Genomic DNA, 18,854 nt, shown 5'->3' on the forward strand with positions numbered 1-18,854 from the left:
ACAGTTATCTATAGTAATTTCAAGCACTGTTATCAATATTACTAACTTGATTTCTGAGTTTACTTTACCATCAATAGAAACATAGCAGTTTTTGATTACTTATAATGGGAGTTAATGGGCACTTATACAAGGTTTTGCCTGTGAGCAAAAATTTTGGAACCAATTTTGTTCATCTAGTGAAGAATGAGTATATTTTATTGTGTTCTAAACTCTTTAAAAAATTGGCATACTGCATAAATATATGGGTTAGGATACACATGGCATACGGCAGTGGTCCGCCACCTCTGGAATACGGGCTGATTTTTATTGGCATTTGGGCAGTTGCTACATACTTTTCTCTATCATATCCTTGGGAGAAATTATTTTACCAGAAAGTAAGCTCCACGAGAACATGGATCTTTCTCTCTTTTGTTCACTGCTTTATCCTCAGCCTCTAGAACAATGCCTGGCACATGGAAGGTGGTCCAAAGATATCAACTGAATGACGAAATGCCCTTCTAGAAAATCCATACCAAATCCTTGTTCCCTGCAGAACATGCAGCAAATCCTGTACAGCTCCCTCCAGTAATCCAGCAGGAAAGGAGCTGAAACATCTCTTTTAGAAAGTATTCATCTCTCTCTCTTTTTTTTTTTTTAGTATTCATCTCTTGATAGGGGGTCTGTTGAAAGCATATATCATGTGGGGCAATCTTCTACTACCCTACACATCCCCCCTTAAATGCTTTTTGGAACAAGTCAGGGAATAGGTAAACACGGTTTGACCAAAATATTAGACTAATTAGAACACTCCATTTCCATATCATTCCAGTTAGAGAGACAATGCTTGCAACAATAGCCACTACCTTTTAAATGCTTCCTACATCCCAAGAACTAGTGTTTTACATGTGGTATCTTACTTAATCCTCACAGCAAACCTTTGAGAGGGGTGTTAATTATTCATATTTTCTACATAAGGAAGAGGAAGGTCCCAAAGGGTAAGTAACATGCCTGATATTATACTACTATTAGATATGGACCCCAACCCATCCTAGCTCACGTCTGGGCTTTTAAACACTATTATCTGCTGCCCACCTCTGTTTGTGATATTCTGGGATTGTTATTCCTAGAATTTTGAATCATGAAACTTGAGAAAGAAGTTCACTGTAACATAGGTTCACCTCCCTGTGTGTAGGAGAGTTAGGAGCCTTACCTCATCTTTCATTTCCTTGGCACCTCTCAATTCTCCTTTAAGCTTTAGCATTTTCTGAGCTTTGTTATAAACCTGCAAAAGTCCAAGAATTTAAGATGATAAAAGTAGAAATGAGTCTGGACTTTTAAAAATTTTCTCATCTGGATCCACGCTGTCAGCAGGGAGCTTGGAAAAATTTCCTGAACTGTTAGCAATACCTACTTGTCTGTCCATCTGTGTTTTCAAAAGTGTGTTAACACCTTCACCAGACAGACAGAATTAAGGGTTTACATCTTTTCCCAAAACTAACACTTGGTGGACTAAATAATTTCTGAATTCACAATTTCTTGGAAAGTAAGAGTCCTGAGATGATCTTACTTTCTGACTTAAGTATTCAATGGCTCAAATATAGTTAACATTATGTACTAATTATGAAGACAGAACGTGCACAGCCCACCTTCTTTCTCAATATAACCCTGGGAAGTAGTTATTATTACGATATTTGTTTAAGGAGGAAACTAGTCCAGAGAGGCTAAGTGACTTACCCAAGGTCACATGAGCTGTCTTACTACTCCTTGAGAAGCTGTCATTAATTTGTAACTGTTACTTTGGAGATACCTGATGATGTGGTGTTTTTCAAAGCATCGGTTTACTGTAATGTGGTGCTTGTAAAGTTATGAAACTTGTAGAGGGGCTGAAAATTATCCATATAAAAAGTCTCAAGGAAAACCAAAGTTTTTTTGCATATGTATGTGTGTACTTAGGTACAGGATGATGCTTTTTAGGTCATAATGCTCTTACTCATTAAAGTAATCTAATTTATTATATTTTTCACTCTACAAATTTCCACTAGGCACTTACCTGCAGAATAGTTCCAAGAATGAGAAGCTATCAAAATACTCATTCTTTGTAATGAACCACATCCTCCACCCCTAATATAAGCCAAGAGGAAGAAAGAATGCTGGCGAGACATGGAATTCGGAATGTTTTGTGGGGTTGTGTTCTGGTATGTTGCATTGTTTACTCTCTTTAGTCTTTGTGCACAGAGATGCATCATGGGAGTGGGGATTTAGCTCAGGCCTACTCAGTTGGGAGAGGCCGGGTGATGTTGCAGGAATGAACATCCCCCAAATCTCAGTGACTTAAAACCATGCAGGTTTCTTTCTCACTGTGCTACATGTCCTTTATGACTCAGCTGGGGCTGCTCTTCATTCTCCTCAGCTGGTAGAACCTCCTCTAGTATGTTGCCTGTTGCCACGGCAGCAGAGGGAGAACACATTGGTTCTTAAAGCGGAAGCTGACACACTTCACTTCTGCTCATCGTTCATTGGCCAAAACAAGTCACATGGCTATGCCTGACTTCTTCCTTTATGCCTTAAAGGAAATAATGATGAATGTCACAGATGAGGTCGACATTGGGTGTCTTAGCCGGTCGTACTGCTATAACAAGATACCACAAACTGGGTAGCTTCTAAACAATGGAAATTTCTCACAGTTCTGGAAATGAGAAATTCTTGACCAGTTTGCTAGAAGATTAAGTATTTGGTGAAGACCCACTTCAGAGACATCTGTTTTTTGTTTGTTTGTTTATTTGTTTTTATTTGTTCTGTTTTGTTTTTGCTGTGACTTTATATGGCGGAAAGGCAAGGGAGTGATCTGTAGTCTCTTTATAAGGGAACTAGTCCCATTGATAAGGGTTCCCATCTCTTGACCTAATCACCACTCCAAGTCCCCATTTCTTAATACCATCATTTTGGGGATTAGAATTTCAACACGTGAATGGGGGGGGGCACAAACATTTAATCTACAGCACTACACAAATGAGAAGACTAAAAATGGTGTGGTTTAAAAACAGTAAACAGGGCACTAGCCCACCAAACTTCTAAACCTTGTTCAGCACCTAAGTTAAGGAGGAGCCTTTGGAAAGAAAAGCACTCATCTCTCCAAGGCTTTGTTTCTGGCTCTATAAACTGGGTGGTAGGTGCAAGTGTTGTATTAAATGACTATTGACTTTCCTAGCACTAAGGCTCACTGATTCAACGTTCTACCTTGATGCACATCTTTCTTTAGTTGGAACCATGAATTCAGCCCAAGCATCATACAAAAGTTGGAATGGAACAAATATATCCTTGAGAATAATATTCCTCTACAGGCAGACCTACAGGATGGTCAAGAGATGACTCTTAAACCAAGTGAAATCTTATCCCAAGGCAGAAAAATGACTGTCTAGATTGTGATGATAACATCAGCTACGGAGTTATACAGCTATGGTTGCAAAGGACTAAAGTATCTGGAAGGAAAAATGGAAGCAGAGGCTCTCTTATTTGCATGAAAATACATTGGGCTTTACTAAGTAAAGTAAGTGAGAAGAAAAAAAAAGAGGGAACTAAGTTGTGTTCCATGAAGGAGACGTGGGAATCCTGTGAGTCATTAACAACAGCAGTGGGCAATTTGAAAGTGCTTATGATGAATAAAATGGAAGGGTTATATGATAAATTTTCAATGCATTTGACAGTATGGTTTGCCAGATGGACAAGGAAGGGTGCTCTGAGGAAGCTTCAGATGTTTTATAAAATGGTCATGTGAGCCTTCACAACATTCTCTGAGGGGTGTGGCGGGGCCGATATTTTGTGGAGGAGAGAACTCGTTACAGAAGGAGACGCTCCCTACCTGATCTGTGGATTCTGATCTCTGGGTCTAGGACTTGAATGTCTTCTCTCTTCTCAAACGCTTATTCTGTGTCTTCTGTGGTACTATCTCTGCATCTCTTTTGAGACCTTCACTTCCTCATGCCTCTTCTCTTCTACTGGCATATCCAATTCTGCCACATCTGCCCAGGGAACTGCTTTCTTGTATTCAAAAGTTCTGCTCCTTTTATCCTTCCGGCAGGCCTTCCCTTGGTGACAGCTGTGACCAGAAAAACAACAACAACAACAAAACCGGTTGTAGTGAAAACAGAAACTTGGTCAGAGCATCTCAGAGATGTTTGTGCCTCCGGGTAGGCTTCAGCCCACACTCAGAGCACCTTACAGATTCCCAAGAAACACCGAGCACTGTACCTTACATGAGTGACTAGTTTAGCAGGTATGAACTCAAGTGTGCAAAGAAAAAGCAACCATTTTTCTATTGTTCAACCCGGTTACTGAACTCCATTTTCATCGAATGTCAGAAAGCAGAATCTTAGTTATTTCTGAGAAAGTGCCATTGTTTTCAGGTTGAAAATAATCAGTCCATGATTCCTTCCACCTTTTTAAAGTCTCTTCAGAGCACACCTAAATTCCGGGGTCCTAGGTTGGAGTCCGGCATTGGAGGTGGCTCTAGTCCATGGTCATATTCCAGCTCTTCCAGGTGGAGTATGCTGAGATGTCTGTGTCTTGGTCAACAGGCTGCATGTACTGCATTTTCCTCGTACTGTGGGCTTTGGGCTGATGACTCTCTTTCATTCTCCAAGGATGCTCCCAATGCAGAAAGAGACACACACACATGGCAGATTGGTCTCAGGCCCTCTCTTCTTAGGCCCGCCTTAACATTTCTGCATTTTGCCTAGAAAGGCATTGAGAGAAAGGGTATAGGATCCTAATTAAGATCTTGCTCACTTTTCTGCCCCCCATTTCTGGTATTGATCAAAAGTATCTTTTGCCCCTGGTTTGCTAAGCCTATCTGGGATTCTATTGTTTCCCTGACTCTTGCCCTCCTAATCAATCTCATCAGGGTCTAATTCTCTTGCTTATGCTCAAATTCCCCTCTCCTTCCCTTTTCCTAACTCAGAAAGGCTTTGTTTAGTGTTTGGGAGAGGAAAGAAAAAGTACAAGTGAATGAATTTGATGAAGTGTAGGTTGAGTGGGCAGGATGGGAAACACGTGTTAGGGTTTCATACACCATTTACCTACATGAGGTTACACTAATGCCATAACCACAGACTGCTCATACTGGCTCTCTTCCCAAGGAACTGGTAACCAACTGCCTGGGTGTAGGGATGGACTACTAGCCTTAGAAAAAATGAGCTAATGTTTATAAGAGAAATAAGAACTGGGGATGGAATGTACAACATGATGACTATAGTTATCACTGTTGTAGTCTATTTGAAAGTTGAGAGTAAATCCTAAGAGTTTTCATCACAAGGAAAAAAAGCATTTTTTTTTGGTATCTATATGAAATCTTAACTATGCTTATTATGATAATCATTTCACAATATATGTAAATCAAGTCATTATGCTGTACACATTAAGCTTATACAATGCTGTTTGTCAATTATATCTCAGTAACACTGGAAACAAATTTAGGAGATAAAGTTAAAATTTTCCCTGAGGGTTAATCAAAACGAGTAGGTTTACCTACACTCAGCCATAAGTTGTTCCTTTATAAGTTATTATTGGGTTTTAGAATTTTCTCCAATGTTCCACCCCCTACCAATGAAAAAGGTGTGATAAATTCCAGGGCTCTTAATTCTTAAAATAATGAGAGGATGTTCAATGCTTCCTCTATTTAAAAAATATATGAAGGGCACCTGGGTGGCTCAGTGGGTTAAGCCTCTGCCTTCGGCTCAGGTCATGATCCCAGGGTCCTGGGATCGGGCCCGCATTGGGCTCTCTGCTCAGCGGGGAGTCTGCTTTCCCCCTCCCCCTCACCTGCCCCTCTGCCCACTTGTGATCTCTGTCAAATAAATAAATAAATAAATAAATAAAATTTAAAAAAATATGTGAGCACCATGAATTTATAGGGATGCTCTTTGTATAATAAATTATTCCTACCCAGAATGCATGGATGGAGCTATATTGTGCAGAAGTTTAGCATGAACAGGGTCTATTCTTTGGGTCCAAACTCAGTTTTTTTTTTTTTTTTTAAAGATTTTACTTATATATTTGACAGAGAGAACGATCACAAGTAGGCAGAGAGGCAGGCAGAGAGGGGGAAGCAGGCTTCCTGTTGAGCAGAGAGCCTGATGCGGGGCTCGATCCCAGGATCCTGAGATCATGACCTGAACTGAAGGCAGAGGCTTAACCCACTGAGCCACCCAGGCGCCCTCCAAACTCAGTTCTAAAAGAGAAATTCCTTAATCATGTAGGGCATATCTGATAGGGGAAGGCAGAAGGGGGAGATGACACTAGAGATGATTTTGCCAGGGTTTGGGGTTCTGGACCATAACTTAATGAATAGGAACTTGACACCAAGGTCTCTGATCGGGTTATTGTCCAACCCTAGGACCGAGGCGCTTCTGGAGAGGAAGCATGGCCAGTTGGGTCTTCCCAGAAGGAGACTTTGTAATGGTGGAAGAAATGAGGGTCCAGGAGGAACACGAGCAGGGTTTCCAGGATTTATCAGCCTCATTGTCACAGGTGAAATTCTCTCCCCATGACTATCTTCTTTGATACTTTTCACAGAGGCTATCAATCACCTGTTCCAGCATCCATACTCCTTGTCTTCCTTCGTAACAGAGCCTTAATTTTATTGGGATGTCCATGTGCTCATCTAAAAGGCTATGAAATGAACAAAGGGGGAAAAAAGAGAGACAAACCAAAACACAGACTCGTATCTAAAGAGAACAAACAGACGGTTACTAGAGGAGAGGTGGGTGGAGGGATGGGTGAAATTGGTGAAGGGGCACCTGGGTGGCTTAGTTGGTTGAGCAACTGACTTTTGGTTTTGGCTCAGGTCGTGATCTCATGGGTCCTGGAATAGGGCCCTGCTTGGGGCTGCTGCCTCCACCCCGCATCAGGCCCCATGGGGCTCCCTGCTCAGTAGGGTGTTGGCTTGAAAGATTGTCTCTCTCTACCCCTCCCCTCATTCTCATGCACATGCTCTCCCTCTCAAATAAATAAATAAATCTTAAAAAAAAAAAAAAGAGTACACTTACCTTAATGAGCACTGAGTAATATATGGAGTTGTTGAATCACTATATTATACACCTGATACTAATATAACACTGTATGTTTACTACACTGGAATTAAAATAAAATAAAAATAAATAAATAGAAGACTAACTACCTCAGCCTCTCCTATAGCTAGCTTGTTATGGCTGCACATCTAAGTTTTGGTCACTGAGATGTACAAGGAAATACTGTGGGAACCTTCCAGAAAATCTTCTTAGTTAGTAGTAGTGTACAGCTCTTCATTCTTTCCTCCTTCCCCATGATTTAGAATGCTGATTTAACCCAACAACCATTTGGAACCGAAGATGCTCATAGAGACAAAACAGAAAGAGCCTAAGCCCCTGAATGCTGTGGAACCACCATTCAGAGAGCAATTTCTATTTTAAGTCTCTGTTATTTTTTATTTTTTATTTTTTTAAAGATTTTATTTATTTATTTGTCAGAGAGAGAGTGAGTGAGAGTGAGCACAGGCAGACAGAGTGGAAGGAAGAGTCAGAGGGAGAAGCAGGCTCCCTGCAGAGCAAGGAGCCCTATGTGGGACTTGATCCCAGGACACTGGGATCATGACCTGAGCTGAAGGGAGCTGCTTAACCAACTGAGCCACCCAGGCGTCCCAAGTCTCTGTTATTTTTTTGCTTCATGAGCTGAATCTAATGCAAATAAATGGACAAAGTATCCTTATGTTCTTTTCAGAGAGACCTTTTGACAACTCCCCATTTTTAGCACCTCAACAAGCTGCTTCTACCATAAATTTTAGAACCCCTGTTCCATTGTGAACAGATATTTTTCTCAAATGCCTCTTCCTTTCCTTGACACTTGACTTGGGTTTCTCTTGATACATCACCTCTTTGCTTTCACTCTTTCTCTTTCTCCATTTTCTGTATAGAGTAGGGAGATCCAGCGTGGAGATCTGCCTACTGACACCAGCAATATTGCTATGCCATTTAATAAAGTTTTCTCTGTTGAAGCACACACTCCTCTCATCTTGGTTGCCACTACGAATGACTGACGTGGCAAGCACTCCCCCACTGGATTGTTCAGCATCTTTCCTTTTAAATGAGAAATCTTTCTGCCTATCCAAAAATCACACCTTCAAGACTCAACTCAACTGCCATTTCTGTCATCTTCCCTCCAGCCACGGGCACTAGGAACATTTGTACGGCAACTACTCTATGTAAGGCACAGTTATAAACATAGAATAACAGAATTAATCCTCACACCAGCCTTGCCAGGTAGGTAGCGCCTCATATGCTTACAGCACTTTATCTACAATTCTTTTCACACGCCACCACCTTCCTTTATTATGGTTATTTGTGATTTGCTTTGTCTCCCCACACGGCTAACAGCGGTCTACTCTTGTGAAAAACTGGGAACGTACAGACCTATCTGAAATAATTTTAGATTTCCAGAAAAGCTGCAAAAATAGTCTAGAGTTCCTATATACCCTTTCTCCAACTTTCCAATGTTAGCATCAGTATGACATAATGTTAGTATGTCTTGTTATTGATGATGTTAACACTGGTCATTTGGTTATGCTACTGTTTATTAAGTTTATCCACTATGCAGTTAGACTATTTTCTCCATTATAATTAATAACGTCTTAAGATGGGGGGGGGAGATACTTTGAGGACATATAAATATCCTGTTTTTTTTTTTCCCCTGAAACTCTCACCTACTATTTTTAGCAAGGTGCATCCTGCTTGCAACAATTATTGCTGCAATGTCCTAATGGGGATTTTTTAATTTCCTTTACTCCTTCTACATTTATTCACTGGAATTCTTCATTAGGAAGAGCTGCCCCTTCTCTCCCATTTAATTATTTATTTATTTGCAGCAGTATGAACTCATGGCTATCTATTTTATTCCATGGGTTATAATTTAATATCATCGTTTATTTTGTTGCTCAAATGTTCCAACTTTGGCCACTGGGAGCTCTTTCAGTTTGGTTCCCATATATATTTTTTTTCCTTTTTAAGGACTTATTTATTTATGTGAGAGAGAGAGACAGAGAACGCACATGGGGTGGGGGGGAAGGAGGGGCAGAGGGAGAAGGAGAGAGAGGATGTTAGGCAGACTCCCTGCTGAGATGGAACCAGCCTTAGGTTTCCATTTCAGGACCCTGAGATCCATGATCTAAGCCAAAATTAACAATTGGCTGCTTAACAGACTGAGCCACCCAGGTGCCCCCTGGGTCATTTCAACAAGCCCCCAAACTTTCTTGAGTACTTCCTTACTTTTTGGCCCTTCAAGATGCTCCAGACTCATCTTTTTGCTTCCTCACCCCAGCCTATTTATGGAGTCACGGTTCACATTTTGATTCCAGTTATGTGAGCTTGGGCCAGTTACCTTTTCTGAGTCTCAGTTTTCTCCCTTGGAAAAAACTGGAGTAACAGTACTTACCCTATAGGGTTGTTGTGGGGGTTTAAAAAATTATACATATATAACAGGGGTAATATTTTTTTAAAAAAAGTAATGCTCTGTTCTCCTTTGCCCTTCCTAGTATCGAATCTGCTTTTTTTTTTTTTTTTAAAGATTTTTATCCATTTATTTGATAGACGGAGAAAGATCACAGGTAGGCAGAGAGGCAGAGAGAGAGAGAGGAGGAAGCAGGCTCCCTGCTGAGCAGAGAGCCCGATGCGGGACTCGATCCCGGAACCCCGAGATCATGACCTGAGCCGAAGGCAGCGGCTTAACCCACTGAGCCACCCAGGCGCCCCTCGAATCTGCTTTTTGAGTTGTCCTAGTCTGTCTTATTCCTGGCACTATGCAACCAGATTCTTGCCTTGAGAAAGGATTTTCTAAATTCCTTACCTTCTCTCCCCCCATGGTAGCCCCCTCTACCTTCTCCCAGATTTCAAAGTGTTCAATGAAAAAACCAAGGCCTTTTGGAAGCAATGTTTTTAGCTGGCATTTGCTTGGATGCCTTCTTTCCAGCAGGAGAGGGGTTAAATAGTTTGGGATAACTTCAGCACGGAACTGCCAAGTCTCTTAGGTTCAGCTCAGCAATCAAACTGCATAACCTAATAGAGCCCCTGGTGCTACGGGAAACACAAGACACTGATTTATATTTTAATATCAGTAATTTCCACAAGAGCAACATTTCTAAGTGTCATTTTACAATTTCTGTCAAATGCCAGCTCAGTTTTTCTTAATTCTGTTTATTGTGTCTGAATTTGCAAGCTCATCCGCAATGCAGATTCTTGGCTCCCAGGAGAAAAGAGCATTTTCATCTTTCTCTGGAATGGGCGGGATGGGGATAGAAGCAGAAACAGGCCTATAAAATAATTGGAACTGTAAATGAAGTACTGTTTATTAAGAACGGTTATGAAGTACTTGTAGTTAAAAAGAAGCAGGGTGTGTGTGGGGGGGCAAACAGTATGGAACAAAATGAAAAGGGAAAAAAAAAAAAAGAAAAAGAACACACAAAAGTTGGTGCTTGAGATCCAAACTGGAATTGTTTGTTCCAGAATGGAGGACTGTTCTGTACACTGCAAAATTGAGAAGAGGGAACCAATATGGGGAATCTCTGACCACATTTACTGTAAGTAAGGTGCTTGCAATGACCATTAGCACTGCAGCAGTTTATAAAGTGCTTTGGGATCCTTAAGGATCAAAGGTGCGTGGCTACATAAATGCTAGATGTTGCCATTAGGACGAAGGAGCCTGGTTCTCTCCTGTGTTCTTTGAACATCTCATAAAAGTAAGAACAAAGCTGGTGCTGTTGGCACCAAACCACATCTACTCAGCGTGCTGACGGGGTAGGAGCGCTTCCTGAGGCTCCGGGCTGCAGATGTGTGCCCTTGAACACCCAGCATCGTCCACCCGATCCCTGCAGGCCTGCAGCTCCGGTTTCTACATCAGTCCTTTTCCAGACCGTAACGAGCAACCTCCTGTACGAGCACGACACAATGCTCCTCTTTGAGGCCTGAAATTTAGCTGTGGCTGGAGAGGATCTCTCCTTTTCTTGTTACAGAAAGCCAGCCAAGGGTCTGAAGCAGGCACCCGTTAACCATGAAGCTTCTTGTGAGGCCACTCAGGGCCTTTCCCAAACAGGAATGTTGTTGTCTCTATAAATCTTTTCTCCGAAGCCACAGCTCCCTTCAGGTCTGAGCAAGTCCCAGACCATTGGCTAAGACCTCGTGCTTTTCGCCAGCATCCTTCAGTTTCATACACTCCAAATCCAACATCATGTCTCATTGCCAAACCTCTGGCAGAAGCCGTGTTGAGTTTCTCTGTGGAGCTATCGACCACATTGACTGAAGCGGCAGCAACGTGTTTCTCCCCGTCCGAAAGGGTAAAAATAACAGGAACAAGTTGTCGGAAATGAAATTTCAATTCATCCACGCCCTTTCTACACTTCTGCTGCGACTCCCAAGCAGGGATCAATAGTGTTTAGACAGCCAAGGAGATTTTTTCCCCTCTTAAAGCACCAGATCAATAGTGGGAAAAAAAAAAAAAGGAAGAAGAAAAAAAAAGAAAAAAAAATCCTCCAGCCCTCTGTCTGTGTTGTAGTAAATGTGAACAAATCAGAGGCCTTTGGCTAAACGGATTGACTGAAGGCAGGAGCACTCCAGCGCTTTGTAACTGAGAGTGCATCAGCCGCACAAGGGGCAAGGAGTGGGGGAAAGCCGTGAGGCTCGGGTGAGCCCCAGGGCTCCCCTGGTTCCGGGAACAAGGAGGATGTAAAGGGAATTTCTGTCTCCAAAACAAAGGGAAGGAATGAAACTTTGATGGGTGTGTTGTAGCACGTGCGCGTGACTTTTCAAAACATTGGAAATACCCAGTTGGGACCATTTATGGAAGTGCATTTTGTGGGAAGACATTTTGGGCCATGGGGTACTCCCTGCTTCTCCACTTTATCTTTTGCTTTTTGTTTTACTTTTTAATATCTTACTTAATTAGTTTTTACAGGGGGGAAGGAGCAGAGGGAGAGGTAGAGAGAGAATCCTAAGCAGTCTCCATGCCCAGAACCAGCCTGGATGCAGGGGTTGAACCCACAACCCTGAGATCATGACCTGAGCGGAAATCAAGAGTCTGATGCTTAACCAACTGAGCCATCCAAGCCCCCCATCTTTTGCTTTTTAAATGTTTATTTATTTTTTAAATCAAAATGCTCAGCTATGTATGGCTTTTCTTGTTACTTCATGAGGTGGTTTTTTTACTCCCCTCCCAAAAGCTGTCCAGCTCTCAGATATGTCCACCTGGAAAGATCCTGAAGGCTGAATTTCTGCCAGAGGTAATTTCTTCCACTCACCTGGTTGCCTCCTTTGTCCTCAGTGATCTCTGAGGCCTATTCTAGCTCATCCTCTTAATCCCATTATTCATGAGAGAGAGAAACTGGGTCAAAGCTCAGTTTTGATTTTCCTCAAATGATTTACCCACGAGCAACTTCTCCTCCCACTATGACAGTTTCTGTATTTTATTACATCCCTTTCTCCCCCATCAGAGATAATACAGTGTGAAGATATTCACGAGGATAGTTTAGTTGTAAGAGTGACTTCCAAATCTGGTCCTTCTGCTTCAAGAAGCAGGTAACCAGCGGATTGCTGCTGTAATTATGGTATGAGAAGCTGAAGACTGCTGAAGTGGGTTGTCACAAAGCAGTTCCTTAATTTTACCTGGAAAAGCCAAGTGAAGGACTCAAAAGCCTGCCACATATCTGGTGCTACTTTGTGGAATTAAAAATTATTCATGTTGTAAAACCCAAAGATGAACTCTTATGAACATGTGTACATCAGCCTTTGTTACAAAAGATTTACTATTCTTATGATTATTGCATTAATTTCTGCAATGAATTAAGATTCCCCTTGAAACAAAGCATTGGTTAAAGCTAGTATAGAGGCATATAAAAGCCATAGCAAGTTAACCTGTACTAGTTGACATAATATAGCCATTTGTATTAGGTTTAGTTAAATAAATGTCTATAATCATAGATAAAAGAAATGATTCTTACCAATTATGTTATAAACAGAAGCTTCTCTGGAGTCACTTGCTGTCTTTTATGAGCCCATATTTTAAACCAGACCTGTTCTGGTTACAGGTACATTCACTGGCATATCTCAAAGGTATCCTACGAGAGAGAGAGATACACCTCAGTCACTTCATATAGGCAAGAGTTCAGGTGATAGTAGAAAAAGTCCCTCTCAATGGATATTTCTAAGAGAAATAGAGACTATAAATATTAATTTATTCAGTAATTAAAAAGTGCAAAGAAGCCAGTATGCATTAGGTGAAGCAGAGATGAGCAATGACAAATGTAACTACAAGAGTACTGGAACCATAAAATAGCCCCTTCCCTCCCGTGGGGGCTTCACGCAGTGAGGGGCCCAGTGACTGCAACCTTTCCCTTCCTAATGATTCTTCTTATTAGCATTTTAAAAGTTTAAGCATTTGAATATATAATGTAGTCAAGCGGTTCCAAAGTGTGAAAAGGGATTGGTCTGGGTTTCCATTTGCCCCTTACTACTGCTACTACTGCTACTACTGCTACTACTGCTACTACTACTTACTTCTTCTTCCTCTTTCTCCTTTTCCCTTCCTTCCCCCTCCTCCTCCTCCTACTTCTCCTTCTCCTTCTTCTTCTTCGAAGCGAGGTGGGAGGGACAGTGGGAGAGGGACACAGAGTCTTAAGCAGGCTTCCGTGCCCAGTGCAGAGCCTGATCTCACAACCCTGAGATCCTGGCCTGGAGTGAAGTCAAGAATCAGATGCTTAACCTACTGAGCCACCCAGGCACCCCTGCCCCTTCTAGACTCTACCTCTTCTGCTTTGGCCCAGTGAGGTGCACCTGTGGGCCTATCAGGCTGCTCATTTGCCCTCTGGCCTCTGGTTGGCTTGGTGGATATGCAGCACCAGCAGGGGGAGCAGAGGGAGGGAGGGCTGTGCCCTATTTGCACATATGACCTCAGATCTGGCCCTGGTAGCTCCCCAGCAGTGACTGAGTCTGGGGTCACACCTCTGTCAGGGTCCTTCTAAACAGCTGCTCCGTTACCCATTTCAGTTTAGGTTTGCTCCATCCTTGGCCCTTGAGGTCTGGGAATGGTCAAGGCCTGCTCTTACTCTGCCTGGGCATTGCATGATAACATGTAGCTTCCTTATACCCTGTCCATGCCTTTATATACGGTTCCCTGAGAAAACATTCCACTCATTACTCAACTTGAGCATGCCATCTGCTTCCTGCTGGGACCCTGATTAATTAGGTAAACAGTGGAATGTCCCATTAGCTGGAGACTTAGTTGTATTAGTTTCCTAGGGTTGGTGTAACAAAGTATTAGAAAATAGGTGGTTAATAGTAGAAATTATTTGTCTCATAGTTCTGAAGGCTGGGAGTCTGAGATCAAGGTGTGGGCACAGTTGGTTCCTTCTGAGAAAGACTGGGAGGGAGAATCTGTTCTGTGTCTCTCACCTAGCTCCTGGAGGTTTGCCTACACCCCTCCCATCTCAGACTTCATTTTCACATGGTGCTCTCTCTGTGTGTGCCTGTGCATCTCCAAATTCCCCTTTTATAAGAACACCAGTCATATTGGATTAGGGGCCCATCCTACTCCAGTACGACCTCATCTTAACTAATTACATCTGCAATGACTCTATTTCCAAATAAGGTCACATTTTCCTAGGGCTTAGGACTTCAACATATGAATTTTGGGGGACACAATTCAACCCATGACAGCATTTAAATATGCTCAAGTGTCTTCTATTATGCTTAAAAAAAAAACAAAAAACAAAAAACCAACAACCCTCTCCTGACCTCCACCTCTTGTCTGCTCTCTCCTCCCCCCACTACTCCCCACGATGAATAAATTGTTTGCATTTGCTGTCTCTTTATTTTTCCTCCACCCCCTTCTCCTACCTCCATCCCCACCTAGTGGCAGCAACTCTGACTGGCCGAGGTCAAACTTTTGTCAGATCCAATGGGCTTTTTTAGGGTCTTAATTGTATTTGACAAACTTGACACCAGTGGCTACTTCCAGCTTCTAGAAACACTTTCTGTCCTTGGTTTCTGAGAACCGCTTAGTTTTCTGAGAACTGCCTTTCTGACTGCTCCTCAATTTTTTTTCGCAAGTAAAGTACTTCTTATGCCCTGAAATTGTCCTCAAGACTCTCCCTTGTCTTGTCCTCGTTCTCATATCCTCTCTGATCTGTTCTCTCCCTTGTCCTGATATCAGTTACTGTTTATCTGAGATTGCTCCCAGAACAAAATCTCTAGCACAGATCTCCATTTGGAGCTCCAGGCCTATATATGCAACTGCTGTCTAGAGAGCTATTCTTGATTATTCCACAGATTTCCGTAGTCCAGCATCTCCAAAACTAAACTTATAATCCTCTACTCCAAACCTGTTACTCCTCCTGTGTCACCTATTTTATTTACTTAACAAACATATGAGGCGTTTATTATGTGCCAGCACTATTCTGAGCACATCACCATTAACTCATGTAATCTGCATGATGACTCTATGGATAGGTATTCTGGTTATCTTCATTATAGGTAAGAAAATGAGGCACAGAGAGATTAAGTAACTTACCCAAGGCTACACAGCAGTAAGGGGTAAAGCAGGGATTCAAACCCAGGTAGTCCAACTCTGCAGTAACTGGAGTCTGTGCTTGAACCACTGTTACAAGTTGCCTCAGTGAAAGGTACCACAACTTATTCCATCTGTTCAAGCCCAGAAATGCAAGCACCATCTTGAATCTTCTCTCTCTCCTTCCCTCCCTCTTCCGCCCCCCCTCTTACCAACTCCCAGCTCTCTCATCCCACCACTCACCAAGTCCTACCTGTTGTATCTTTTAAATAAATCTTTTAATTGGCCTTCTTCTCTTCATCCCCAATGACCCTGCCTATTCCCCAGCAAGTAGAGATATGATCATGTCATTTACTTGCTTAAAACCTTTCAATAATTCTCTACTGTTCTCATGATAGGAAGATTCTTAAAATGGTTTATAAGGCCCTCCTTGACCTGTGTCCTGCTTTCCTGACCCTCCCTGCCCTTCTTTGTATTCCCCACTGTAGCTTTGTTGACCTATGCTTAGTTTCTCAGACGTACCCTGAATCTTTTGCCCATCTGCTTGAGTTATACGTATCATTATATTTCTCTCCTCCCATCATCTTTGGGCTAACTTCAGCTGGTGCCTCAAGACTCAGAGTAAATATAACTTTGTCTACAAAGTCTTCTCTGGTTCCCAAAGCCTGGGTGTTTTCTCCAAGCATGTGGTCCCACTCTTAGCCCCTGAACATCCCTAACAAGGCAGCCATTATACAATATTAGAATTGGAAGTGTACTTGTCTGTATTTCATTCTATACTATAAACTCCAAGGGTCAAGAGACTGTATTTTTCTTGTTTACCATCTTAACTCAAGTGAGTAGACAAATACCTGGCACAGAGTAGATGCTCAGTAATATTTACTGAAAGAATAAAGAGTCAAATAACTACTTTATAGTGAGAACTCACTATCATGGGAGCTGGAACACTTGCAGTCCATACATGTATGGACGTACATACATACCCTCTCTGACTAACATCAGAAACATCAGAAACCAAATAGGTTTGGGGTGACAGAATCAGAACTAAGGACACTTCAAGAGTCTAGTGTTGAATGGCAACTGGCCAGGATAACATCATGTAAATGTCTCAGATAGCAAAGACAGATAGTAACTGTCTCCAGTACCAATGGGACTGGTACTGTCAATCTGTTGGCCCAAGTTCCCTATGTCCTAGACATCCCTCCTAGACATCTGGAGGGGTCCAGACATCATTCCTTCTGGGACTATGTTTTTCTCCCCATTCTGCATCATGAGATTGATAACTCTTTCCTTAAGTAGGATACTCTGGTACAGTCAGGTCATCAGAGCTAATCTGTCTCTCTAAGGCGACTCTGGGTATGGTTCAAGCTCTTTTAGAACAATCTTTCTCTCATTTACAAGTTCCAGGGGAAGCCCCCTTGTAATCCACTATGAATTGGCAGACTATCCTAAAGGGTTACTGTAATTCAGAGGTGTACTTGATACTTGATCACTTTCCTTTGGAACAATCAAAAAAGACTTTCTGGAGGTGGTATGCTTGGTCTTACCTTTAACTCTGATAAGGGCAGATGGGCTGTATTCTGGGATACCAGGGAGAAATGAGAACTTCTAACTAGAGCTAGAAAAGTGGGAGGGCAGCGTTGTGAAAAGCTTCAGATGCTAGAATGCAGTCTGGAATTTATTTAGAAACAATGAGGAGGCAACAGGGAGCAACAGGGAGGCAACTTTGAGTAGGGGAGTAACATCTCAAGAATTGCTTCAGGGAGATTAGCCTGGTCTCTGTGTATAGGAGACAGGGTGGACAAAAGTATGAAGAAGAGAAGGCCCAGAGAGCTAGACAAGAACTAGGAGATGACTATTCTCAAATAAAAACAGCCAGCTGAACAGAGGAGATAGATACGAAATCTGTTTCTGTAATTTGTCACTACAATAGTATAATATTATACCCAAATATATAAACACATCATACTGGAGTTTATTAAACACCAATAAAAGCAAACAAATAAAAGAACTTCATTTCTAAAGAAATATTTACTAAATGAAGCCTGGCCAAGGGTGAGATTTAAAATTGCACCATTGGGACAATACTGTATTTCTTGAGTGGTTTATTTTTTTCAGTCACTGGGTGAGTCTACAGATTAGATCTGCTTATAGTGGGCTCCAAGAACTGTCCACACTCTACTGGGTTAGGTTAAAGTAGTTTGAGATACTAGTTAAGTAATGGAGAGTTGGATAACTTTTCGATCTACACAACTTCTGTTGTAGTGGGATCCATCCTGTACCCTGTAGGATTATTTGCCCAACATTTCACTTATAACCCTAAAGGGTTGAGGTGAGGTGAAGGTACGGTTGATTTTGGATGGGGGCGGGGAGTAGGGAGTGGGCAGGTAGACTACTTACATCAAACCCATTTGTATTTTGGTCTTTTTCCTGTAGCCATTCTCCCGTGATCCAGTTGTGGAGGGAAGGGAGAGTGAGGTGGTTACATATGGGCGCTGCTATTGTTATGTTGGAAAATACTTTTTGATGAACAGTCATTTCCTTCCACTGCCAGAGGGTGTTGATAATGAGCAAATTACCTTTTACTCCCTCTGGTGTGGATGTGAAATTGGCTGTTAATAGAGTTGCTAATGCTACCAGGTTAGCATGTGATTGTTCTATTTTAAGCCAATTTAAGGTATATTTGGGGAGTAGCCAATCAGACATCTTGCTAAGAATATGGGCCCAACTGCAGCATTTAATATCAAGAAACCTGCCTCACCCACAGATGTGGCTGTGAGCGGAAAGTGCTGAACATGCTGTCATTAATATGAAATGTTTTAATACAATGTCTTTTTTTCCTTTGTAGGTACAAGAATGGTCTCATTAGGCAAATACCAAATGTTTGCAACATAGGATGGGACCCATTTCAAACCCCAATAATATAGAATGTTACCAGCCAATGATGTACTTTGTTTAATCTAACAATGGGTTAATATCGGTCATTTCATTACTGCTTGTTATGCAGTGAAAGCTTACTAGAAAATGAAATGTTCAGAAATTAGTTGAAAGGAACAGAAAAGGTGAGAGATTTTTACCGAGTTATATGCTCGATTGGGCTAATTAAAGGCACAGATGCATTAGTAGGTTATGGGAACATCTTTGATTTCTAAAGATGCTTGCCTAGAGGGGGAGGGTGTATTCTATCTTACATGGCATTGTGAGCCTCAGGAAGGGAGTACAGCTTTTCTCTCCTACATTCTCCCTGACCCTCCCCCTACAGCACCCAGCACCACCGGGCGCCTGGGGGCTGAACTGAG

At 42.0% G+C, this 18,854-nt stretch overlaps 1 protein-coding gene across 2 annotated transcripts in view; it reads right to left on the minus strand.

Annotated features, from left to right (window-relative positions):
• The window catches only part of PMFBP1 (polyamine modulated factor 1 binding protein 1), a 166,712-nt gene that overhangs the window by 46,032 nt on the left and 101,826 nt on the right, over positions 1 to 18,854 (minus strand). Inside the window, exons 5-7 of one of the 2 annotated variants that reach the window (XM_059150761.1) lie at positions 12,992 to 13,108; positions 3,839 to 4,075; positions 1,190 to 1,261 (exon numbers count right to left, since the gene is read on the minus strand). In XM_059150761.1, the coding sequence (XP_059006744.1) occupies positions 1,190 to 1,240 (51 nt within the window). In that variant the 5' untranslated portion in view covers positions 1,241 to 1,261; positions 3,839 to 4,075; positions 12,992 to 13,108. Of the gene's footprint in view, positions 1 to 1,189; positions 1,262 to 2,029; positions 2,149 to 3,838; positions 4,076 to 12,991; positions 13,109 to 18,854 lie in introns of those variants that run through there. The other variant, XM_059150762.1, reaches the window with a different exon arrangement.

The sequence above is a fragment of the Mustela lutreola genome, chromosome 16, assembly GCF_030435805.1.
Source record: "Mustela lutreola isolate mMusLut2 chromosome 16, mMusLut2.pri, whole genome shotgun sequence".
NCBI lineage: Eukaryota > Metazoa > Chordata > Mammalia > Carnivora > Mustelidae > Mustela > Mustela lutreola.